The sequence below is a fragment of the Rutidosis leptorrhynchoides genome, chromosome 2 (assembly GCF_046630445.1).
Source record: "Rutidosis leptorrhynchoides isolate AG116_Rl617_1_P2 chromosome 2, CSIRO_AGI_Rlap_v1, whole genome shotgun sequence".
NCBI classification, from domain to species: domain Eukaryota; kingdom Viridiplantae; phylum Streptophyta; class Magnoliopsida; order Asterales; family Asteraceae; genus Rutidosis; species Rutidosis leptorrhynchoides.
Window position 1 is genome coordinate 25,914,607 of NC_092334.1, and position 11,010 is coordinate 25,925,616.

The 11,010-nt window shown below is 35.9% G+C and overlaps 2 protein-coding genes across 5 annotated transcripts; both read left to right on the forward strand.

Moving 5' to 3' along the window:
• Window positions 1–628: 628 nt before the first annotated feature.
• Window positions 629–2,255, forward strand: LOC139887721 (uncharacterized). The gene is made up of 3 exons (XM_071870783.1): window positions 629–1,276; window positions 1,351–2,076; window positions 2,169–2,255. The coding sequence occupies exons 1-3, from the start codon at window positions 629–631 to the stop codon at window positions 2,253–2,255; spliced, it is 1,461 nt and encodes a 486-aa protein (XP_071726884.1).
• Window positions 2,256–3,433: 1,178 nt separating this feature from the next.
• Window positions 3,434–9,425, forward strand: LOC139890643 (uncharacterized). 4 transcript variants are annotated; one of them, XM_071873547.1, is made up of 5 exons: window positions 3,434–3,693; window positions 6,479–7,156; window positions 8,018–8,782; window positions 8,852–8,924; window positions 9,273–9,425. In XM_071873547.1, the coding sequence occupies exons 2-5, from the start codon at window positions 6,497–6,499 to the stop codon at window positions 9,281–9,283; spliced, it is 1,509 nt and encodes a 502-aa protein (XP_071729648.1). In that variant the 5' UTR covers window positions 3,434–3,693; window positions 6,479–6,496; the 3' UTR covers window positions 9,284–9,425. The 4 variants fall into 4 exon arrangements, with proteins under 4 accessions (XP_071729648.1, XP_071729646.1, XP_071729649.1 ...); XM_071873545.1 differs by lacking the exon at window positions 9,273–9,425 and adding an exon at window positions 9,041–9,257 and having other exon boundaries at window positions 8,852–8,960; XM_071873548.1 differs by lacking the exon at window positions 9,273–9,425 and adding an exon at window positions 9,041–9,257 and having other exon boundaries at window positions 6,616–7,156; window positions 8,852–8,960.
• The last annotated feature ends 1,585 nt before the right edge of the window (window positions 9,426–11,010 follow it).

The following is an 11,010-nucleotide window of genomic DNA, read 5'->3' on the forward strand; positions in this document are numbered from 1 at the left end:
AAATTACAGCACATATATCCGGTAGAGGATCAAGCTTTGAATTGTTACCAAAAATAGAGATCCTCTTTCCATGTATAGACCAACTAGCCATTTGTATGTAGTGTACAAATAGGACTCTTTGTAATTGAACAAAAAACCAATTTCAGGCATTATCAATTCAATATCAATAATACGATCAGTGTTCTTACTTTTTCAATTCTCAATTTATTATTTTTAACAATTAGAAATTAAAATATATACTTCATAGCCATAAAGAAAAAGTATTAAGGATATACAATTTTTTTATTAAATGATGCATGTTTGGGTCGTATCTCTTGGGCTCAATTATTAGCCCAAAAACTAATACTGTATGATTTTGGTAACGGACAGTGTACATAAATGAGGTCACATGGAAACCAAGAGGTCATATAAAACCTTAATCGTACAGCAAATAATGTAACCGTAGATGAGCTAATTAAGAATGTAATTACTTGCTATAATCAAACAAACAATGGTTAAATAATCTTATACTAATGCATGAACACCTTTTCAGTTCCTCATACTTAGTTTAAATAGTGCAGTTAGATCTCAGAAAAAGTACCAGAAAGAGTAGCATAATTCTATTTTTCTTGTGTTATTTTCAACAAGTATGGCTGCTACTAGTTCCGAACCTAAGTTTTCGTTCAAACTTGTGGTGCACAAAGAAAAAAATAAAGTGATTTACGCTGAAGTTAATAATCATTTTGTTGACACCCTTTTCAGCATCATGACATTACCAATGGCTACAATCGTTAGGCTTTTGCGAAAACGCTCTAGTGAAAAGCTTAAGGCGATTGGAAGCTTAAATAATGTGTACGATAGTTTAGTTAACCTGTCCAAAAATTGCTTATCGTCTGAAGAAAATAAGTGGATCATGCTTAATCCCAGAAGTTCATCATATGAAGTTTGCAAAAAGCTTCAGATTAATATAGACGACACAACGCCTATGAAATATTTTATTTGTCAAGATATGGGTTGCAGTCGACGTTCGGGTGCACGCTATAGCACTTGTAACTTAGCTAAATGTTACTGCGGTTTGCAGATGGATCGGGAAGTTAAGTACGAGGAGTTAGATGATAATGCTAGAGATGATTGTGACGGTGGTGTGTTTGTTTCGGACGTGACAAAATTTATCGTCACTGACGATCTTCGTGTGATGCCTAATACTTTAGGCTGTAGCTTTCAGTTACTCCGCGATCAAGGAATCACTGAGGTTAATGATTTAGGGAACAGAACCATGGATATGGGTCATGATCAGGTAATAAGTATAAGCTTCGTTTCGATCATATGTTCTTTAGTTGTAAAAAGTTTTTACCATGTTTGTTTTTTCAGATTCTTGATCTGCTACAAGGGGCAGTATTATTCAAGTATCCATTAAGTTACATGGTTTTTCCTGAAAACATGGTTAACACTACAAAAGTAACTTCTGATTTTAAGCATGTGACCAGTAATGAAGCAGACACAGGTTCAAAGAAATTGACTTTGAAAGTAACTCTGCAAAAGTCAACTTCCAAGCTCTTGTACGCAGAAGCGGACTCTGATTTTGTGGAATTTGTTTTCGGGTTCCTTGAAATCCCTTTAGGAACTCTGATCGGTAACTTAATGAACTGTTCGAGCCCTTTTGAAAGTTTAAACAACTTGTATTCAAGTGTTTCTAATTCGAGTATTGATGAGTACTTGAAGTCTAGTAATGCAAAGAATATGGTTGTTAAGCCTGAGTTGGAACAAAAATATATATCAGTAAACCAATTGTTTCCAATATCTGTTATAACCGCTTCTAAGTGTTACTGCCATAGTTATCTAAAAGATGGAGCTTACAATGCATCTGTGGCTCGATATCCGAACCGTGAAGGTCATAAAGATGAAATGTTTTGCACTTTGAGTCTTAAAGATCCTAGAGTTGATGGGCGGTATTTGAAAACGTCTGCTAAGTTTATGTTGACAGATGATCTCGTTATCACGTCAGTAGCATCAACTTCACCATTTGATATACTGTGTAACTTGAAGGTGCCTTTGACTGATGTTGAGGAACATACTGTGAACATTACCATTGAAGACGTAAGACAATGCTCTAAACCAATAGTAGAGGTTATCAGGTTATGTTCATCCATTTCGTTAATTATTCACAAAATGCTAACTTAATTGTGCAGGCTTTGAATATTTTGGACGCATCTCTGAAAAGTTCGCTGGCTTTGACGGATTCTATAGTTAAAAAGATAACTGAGACCAAGAAGTAATCTCCTATCTGTCGGTTTATGCAGGACCGTTATCCAAGTTATCTTGTGCACCTTCCTTTGTTTTGTCTCCATCCATAAGTTGCCTGGGTTTTTTTTTTTTTTTGGTGAAATATGTATATAGCTCACTGAAGAATAATGTTCTTAAAGCAAGTTTTTTCAATATTTTGTTAAGTATCATTTTCTGCATGTTTTTGTACGTTTGGCAGAGACACCCCGACCCTGTATTTCCTTTGAAAACTCACCAGACCTACCCCGAAAGAGTCGGATGCCGGAAAAGTACCTCTACCGGGTCCCCACACATGTGACGGGAGCAATCATCATCCCACTACCACGAGAGTTGTAAATTCTTGCCGCGAGTGGGGATTGAACCTGCGCCTATTTTATGGCAAAGCTTCCACATGGCGGGTTCCAGCTTCAAAGGTATCGAGTACCACTGAGCTATTGCTACATTGATTTTCTGCAGGTTTTTGTGTATCCCTTATCTTTGTAACAAGGGCCAGTCCGAAAATTTAGTTAAACGAGGTGGAAAAAAAAAACATTACACACCATAACGAATAATATAAGTTATTTAGACTAGCACAAGGCATATGACACCTTAAGTTGTAAACAAAAATAACTATTTAATGTTCAACACTAAGACACTGTTTGGCTCACGGAATCCAATGAAATTTTGGCGGAATTAGAATTGAATTTAGACACTCTAAAATGCTACAATGATCAATTTTCAAAAATTATTGTAACAAATGTCTTATTGGGGTGTGTTTGGACGAAAGTAGCTGGAGCTGGAGTTTATTTTTTAAGCTGGTAGCTGGAGCGTATTATTTTTTATAAATATTTGGTAAACTAGCCGGAGCTTATTTTTCAGTTCATAAGCTCTACTTTTTTTCATAAGCTACTACAAGTAGCTTATTTTTCCAGAGCTTATGATTTTAATAAGCTCTACTTTTTTTGTCTACCAAACGAAGCTTATAACTTGAAGCTTATTAAAATTATAAGATGAAGCTCCCATTATTGTCCAAAGCAGTTTAGTAAACGATTGTCTCCAATAAGCTACGCCCACAATTTAATTGTCCAATTATCTTTTTTGATGTTTTGTCTATTTTCGTAAATAGATTGTAAATAGAATGTTATACAAATAGATAAATAAACCCTAAAATACACAATTAACATTTAACATAAAGTTATAAATAAATGAGTGATGAATATAGTGTATAATAAAACGTCATCACGAAGTCAATCATTAATATCCCTAATCTAAATTCGAAATTCTTGTCGGTAGGCTAGTAGAATTCCTGAAATTCACCATTTTCTCGCCGAATAACCGGAGGTCTTGTCAGTAATTCCTGAAATATCAGACATGCCTGCTGATCCGTGTAGCTGAGGAGCCGATCCAGTTCTGAGAGGAGTCCATAGTTGCTGGTTAGGACCGATTCTATTGGTATTTTCTTCATAAAATCTTCTTAATTTTGATTTTTAGTGTACAAGTATTGAGGTAGCTTATAGGTGTTTAGATTATTTGCGCTATGATGTGTAAATAGTCTCTAGTTCGTGGTTTGGTTGCAAGTTGCTCTTGAATTTTATTTTTATTTATTTATGATCATTTTTCTTTTTCTTTTTAACAAAAAAAATAACGATAACATAAAACTAAACCTTTTCATCAATCGATGAAAAAGACGAACATGATTACAATCGATCCAAACGCAAACGAAGGCTCGAAAGCAGTAGACGATCTTTAAATCTAAACAAAGAGACACAGATAACTAAGTCCGAGCCTCGAACAACCACAACATTAAAGCTCACACGGGTCACAAACAAAGAAAGCCCCGACCAAAACAAAAAACCAAATCTAAACCAAAAAACTACAAACATAGAAACGACTAAAACCGCTCAATAAAAACTACGTGTCCACCATTTTCGAGTCTTTATGATCGGCTTCATCACCACCCCCATCAACCTCAGTTCAAACGATTAAATTTCATCCTACTCCTGTGACGGGTGTTAGGATTGGTAACAAGTCGACAAACCTTCCTTCTCAAGACCCTAAAAAAAAAAAAAAAAAAACCAAGGTTCCGATCCACCTTGTCGAAATCTTCACGCCCATCTTCAACCCGAATAGTGGACTCGTTACCATCATCATTCGACTTGTCCATCTCGTCTTCATCCCTGAGCACAAACGAACCGTTGTCTTTCTTCGTCTTTGACTTTCTAATTTTTGCACAAGGACCCGGTTGACGAGTAGTGTCAATGTTCACGGGAAGCAAAACAGGGGACAAAATGGCTTCAAATATAGGCTCCACAACATTTTGATTCACTACATTGCACTTATTACCAATCACGGACTCAACACTAATTTGATGCACCACTTCATCCATATCCTCCACAACAGGAGCTTCAACCAGATCGTTTAACTCGTCATCAACAACAAGATCTTGCACAACCTGATTGACAACAACATTATCAATGCTCCCGAATTTAATACCCAATCCTGTAGCATCACAATCCATCAAAACATCCTCAACAGGAGACTCTTCGGTAGCAACTTCAACGACAGGTTAACCAAAAGTCTCATCGGCTACTAAAGCATCTTGAACTTTGTCGACTTGGTTCGTATATAACGGATGACCCGCCAATACGATCCTATTTGAAATAGCCACAAGATCGGGAGGAAAAGAGTCATTTAACTAACAGCCATCAACGATTAAGGGATTCACCTCGTTAATCTGTATGGTTGTATTCGAGAAACACTCATCTTCTAAGTCCACCTCAACAATATCATGGACATGATAAACGCAAACGAAGATCCCACATTACCAAGGTTCGAAGTAGAATTAGCCAAAGATAATACGTAGCCAAATAACGAAGCCACTTTTGTAGAATTGCAATCAGGGGCATGTGTAACCGGGATACCAACGATTTCCACCCAAGCAAACCTAAAGAAACTACATGCCAAATGCTTAAAAGGCGAAATCAAAATGAAATCCTCCTTATCCACAGACAAGACCCGTTTAAAACCATCTATGTTCGCACAAACAAGTAAGCAAGCCTATCAGCCTAACCTAATGGTACGGTTAGTCACAATCTTATGCTTAACCAGAAAAGCTTGAAATTTTAGATCAGAAAAAGGTAACACGTCGATCACCAACACGCAAAGATCCAGCGATCCTATAACAAGTTTATTCAAACTTAACTTACATCGCAGTTTTGAAGTTGTGGGTTTACGAATCTGACGAGAAAACTCCATGTTTCCACGTCGAATTGGTCATTCAACGTAAATGGGACGTCCAAAAAGAGATGACCCATTCATCGTCTTCACAGTAGCAGCGGCAGCACACAATCGATCGGAAAAAGAGACAAAACAATACCTTCTCCCCGGCCAAAATTTAATTTCCGAAATCGAGCCAAATTTTCCAAACTCCACCTCGGTCATGTGCCTAGTACAAGTCTTCTCCAAACGACCAATGAAAATGGAAGCATCAACATAAACTTGATCACCGGTAAAAGGATTTTCTGGCAGCCGGGTGCCGGCCGGACCAACACCATTCTCAGGTTCTGAACGAGGACGACTAGCATTCTACCCATTCTTTTATTATTTATAATAATAAAATAACAATATCAATATTTACTAGGATAATCCCATTTTCAAAAAAAAGTGTAGCAGTAAATTTATTATTGTTTTCATAAAAGAATTTCACGCATTTACCACCCCTCATCCATTAGTTATTCACTTGTGTCAATAATAATAGCAATGGCATTATCTAGCTATTGGTTAGTTATCCAAAATTCAGTCATTCAAATGTGGTTTGAAGAAAGGTGTTATTGATTAGTTATTACTAGTGATAGGGAGGAAGTGTTGGCGTGACGTTGATGTGACACAGTTATAGAAGTTATATCATAGTTGAGAATGATCTAAGCATGACGTTAGTTTGTTATTTTTAGGATTTCGTCAGTCATGAAAATTACAGTAGTACGGACTAAAATTTTGAACCTATCATTGAATTTTGTTTGAGACCGTTTATTAAAGTGAATGATATATCATAAATGGAACCCAAAAGTTCAAAGGTTCAATCGTATACAATCAACAGTCAAATGTAACATATAACTGAATGTTCATTCACTTTGCTAGTAATGAATACCTCTTCCCTTCCACCACATAACTGATTCTATAAAACCCTTTTAGATCTCTTGAACTAGGTTATATATTAACCCTGAATATTGCTACACAGATATTCTATCTTAAAAGCATGGCTGCTGCTACCACTGGGAACCAAACTAAAATCTCAATAAAAGTAATGGTGCACAAAAAGGATAACAGGGTGCTATTTGCTGAAGCTGATAGCAGTTTTATTGACATTCTTTTCAGCTTCATGACATTGCCCCTGGGTCTACTTGTTAAAATATTTGAAAAATATCAAGATGATAAATTTGAGGCTATTAGGGGCTTGAAAAACTTGTACAAGAGTGTAGTGGATCTTCCCGATCGTTACATGGTGACTGAAGAAAGTAAGTCTATGATCATTAATCCCATAAGTTTGTTGTCTGATCTCCATCAGAAGCTTGAGATCACTTTAGACGAGATAAAGCCCACTAGTTACTTCATTTGTCAAAATTGGGATTACACTACGCACTATCCGTATTTTACCACTTGTAACCTTACTAGATGCACTTACTCTTCCTGTGGGAAGCTGATGAATCAGGAAATAGAATTAGATCCGACTTCTAAGAAAAGTGTTGAGTGCCTCGATGGTAGTGTGTTTGTTTCTGATGTGGCGACTTTTTTAGTCTCGGATGATCTTCGTGTGACGCCAAATACTTCGGGCTCTACTTTTCAGTTTCTTTCTGATCTTGGGGCCACTGATGCTAGCCAATTAGAGGAGAGGACCTTTGATATTGGTCAAGAACAGGTAATTTATTACTCTGTAGTAAACAACTTTATTCATTGTCTTGATGTTATGAATGTATAATAAAGTTATACATGGCAATCAAGATCCATACAGCAAAAATTGTGTTCATTGGGTCAACGATTTGGGTCCATTGAGTCTCGAGAAAACAAAGGGAATGAGTTCAATATGGACCCATCTTTAGTCCAATAGGTTAGAAGGTCATCACCCATTTCCAACCCATTATACAAAAAAAACTAAAATAAAAAATAAAAAAACTTCGAAAATTTTAAGAATTAAAAAGGTAAAAAAAAAAAAAAAATAGAAATTATTTATTTTAAAAGTAATAAAAAATTAAAAACGAAAAAACATATTAAAACAAATAATTTTTTTTATTTAAAAAAAATATATTATTTTTTTTAAAGATAATTTTTTTTTAATAAAAAAAATTTATAAGAAAAAATGGGTCTCTACTCGACCCAACTCGCTCCTACCCACCCCGGGGCACCATAGCATGTCGGGAATAAGGGGGACATACTGGACATAACCAGTCCCTTGGTTGGGGAACGCTATAGTTGTGGGGAGCGATCCTGGTCAGGGAAGGCTAAGATGGCGCCTCGCATATGGGTAGCAAGAGGTCGCTTATGCCCCGACGGTGAGGTCTTATGGGGAAGGGCCCAGCCCAATATGGACAACACACCCCCCACTTCAAGCGCACCCGTTTGGACCCAACCCGTTTGAATTTTGAGATCTGTTCGACCCATGACCCGTTTTGACCCAAACCCATCTAGGTCTCGACCCAACCCGACCCGTTTTCCAGGCTTAAACGAAGCATATACCGGTCTCCCTTTGCAAATTTATAACATTATATTTGTCTGTTCTCAGGTTCTTGCTCTTTTACAAGGGGCTCTATTGTTCAAGTATCCGTTGACATATATGGTATTTTCTAACAAGCATCCTATCCGAGATTTAGCTAATCCGAAACAAGAAACTTCAGGACAGCATCTAACTAAAGACATAGCTGCAATTTCAAAAACAATGACTATAAAAGTTAACTTGCAGAAGTCATCCTCCAAATTTTTGTTTGCTGAGGTGGAGGATGATTTTGCAGACTTCGTATTTGGTTTCCTAATGATACCTTTAGGAACTGCAATTGGCAAATTGATGAATTGTAATAGCTCACGTCAAGGTTTGGACAACTTGTATGAAAGTATTTCTAAAATGAATGAAGGATACATAAAGTCACAACAACTCAAGAACATGCTTATTCAACCTCAATTGGCATGGAATTATATTTCAAAAAACCAGATCTTTCCTGTTTGTTCTTATTCTCGCTCATCTGAAATGGAAGTTTTGACAGGTTCTTCAATATATTGCCACAGTTATTCACTTCAAAATAATCGTGGTCTAAATTTGACGTATGATAAAACTCCTCGTGGTCGTGGTTGTATAAATGAAACCTTTCGCGAATTAATACTTGAAGATCCAAGGGTTCAAAAGGGATTTTTGAAGGGGCCTGCAAAGTTTATGTTGACAGATGATTTTGTTTTAACCCCATTGTCTTCTTTTTCTACAATTGCATTGCTTAATAAGATGAAAGTACCTTTGAACGATGTTGTAGAACATGAATTAAGCATAGGCATTGAGGAGGTACGCCGTATTATCTGTCACTTATATGCTTTCTTTTGTGAATATTCAGTTATGTTTCCATTTTTGCAGGGTTCGAAAATTTTGCAAGAATCTTTGAAACCTTCCGGATCTTTGTCAGACGCTCTGCTCAAGGAAAGAATCCAAGCTCAAACAAATAGTGAACATTAGTATTGCAGATGTTAGACAATGCTTTAAACTGATTTTCTTCAGTAATCCATTTCGTTTATTAGTTACTTATATGCTACCTTAATTGTGCAGGCATTGAATATTTTGGACGCATCTCTAAAATGTTCGCTGGCTTTGACTAATATTATAATTAAAAATAAGAATTGATCTCCTATCTGTCAGTTTGTTATGCTGGACCGTAATCTTGTGAAATGTACCTTCCTTTGTTTGTTTGGTTATTAAGGGAGTCATCATCTTTTGTTTTGTCTTCATCAATAAGTTGAATGTTTTTTTTTTTTTTTTTTTTTTGGGGGTGAAATATGTAAAGCTCACTGAAGCATTATGTTCTTAAAGCAAGTTTTTCTCATTATTTTGCTAAGTACTCTGTACCATTTTATGCAAGGTTTTTGTATGTCCCTTATCGATGTAACGAGAATACAGACCTATCACGGGTTGTATAAATTAACCTCTGGTATTATGCTTTATCGTCACTAAATTATAGAACTTGCACAAGGCACATGACACCTAAACAAACATAACTATCTAATGTTCAACACTAATTGGAGTAACTCGGCATACGGCGAATTTTTGGGGAATAAAACATTGTAGTGATGGAAAATGAACTATGATTTTTGGTCCTATATTTCAAATATACATATCATTATTCATTATTCATGAATAATTTCTAATATATCGTATAGACGTTGCTTGCCAAATCCTGGTATAAACATTAGGAAAAGCCTAAAACTAACACTTGCATAGAGTTTCGTAGAGGATGTGAAATTAACATTAGTAGTAGCGTTTTGTGATTGTAAATGAGAACATGTATCAAAGGACAATTATTTAGAAGTGGCCAATTCAGTCCATCGAAGGCTAGGGTTTGTTGAATCGAAAAGATGAATATACTGTATAACAATGTCATGGGTTAAAGTTGATAACATGTGCACGTCATGTGACCTTAACACAATAAACAAACTCAGTTGTATAAGTACTACAGTAGTTCATTGATGTAATTAGCTATTGATTTGTATTGTGTGAAAACACTATGCTTCCTCTTATTCTTGTAATCTTTAGATTGTAACAACAATTTCATCTTAATTGTGACTTCAATCTTTTGTAATCAATTTCAAGGCTCGATTCTTTCTCTAAAGCTTTCAGGTTGATTACTTAGGGCTTCTTCGATATGTAGAGATCCAGGAAATCCATAACAGTGGTATCAAGAGCACTTTTCTGGGCAATTTTGCAAAATCAAGATTAAAGAAATAGAAGTTTTAAAGGTCTGTCTATGGAGGCTGTTGGAATAACAAAACTGGATCAAGAATTTAAACAAGAAATAGGCGATTCTATCAAACAATCTCTCCAGGATGTCTGCAATTCTATCAAGAATTTAAACACGAAATTGACAATGGTTGAAAACAGTCAAGAGTTCTTGATTAGTGAAATACAAAGCCTGCGAGAAGAAAAACAAGGTATGAATCAAAATTTAAACTTTTCATGTCATGAATCTAAAAATTCAAGAGGTAGTTCAGATTTTGTTGCTGAAATGAAGGAATTTAGGGTAAATGATAGTAATAGGGTACACAAATTTGAGAATAAGAAGTTTGCATATGAGGTGTTTGATGAAATGCCCAAAAGAAAAGGTTTCAAACAAGAAGATACGGTTGAAGAGTATTATGATGCTTTTCAATCTATGTATAACAATATGGGTTTTGATGAATGGTATCTTGTTAGCCTTTTCATTTGGGGTTTGCAACTGGAAATCAAAAAGTGGGTTGAGATGTATCAACCTAAAACTCTTTCGGATGCCTATGGATTGGCTAAATTGCAAGAAGATATTAACAGTGTCATGAAGAAACAAACCGATCCTTCGTTGTTGCATGTTCATAGTCCTAATGTTACAAATGTAGTGTATAATGACAACAGCTATTTGAAACTACCTTCTTTAAAGCCTAACAACAATGATTTAGTTGTTAATGGTGATATTTGTGAAGAAGAAGATGACATTGATAAGGAGATCGAGTCTACTCAGGGGTCAGAGAATGTTAACGATGTGGTTGCGGTTA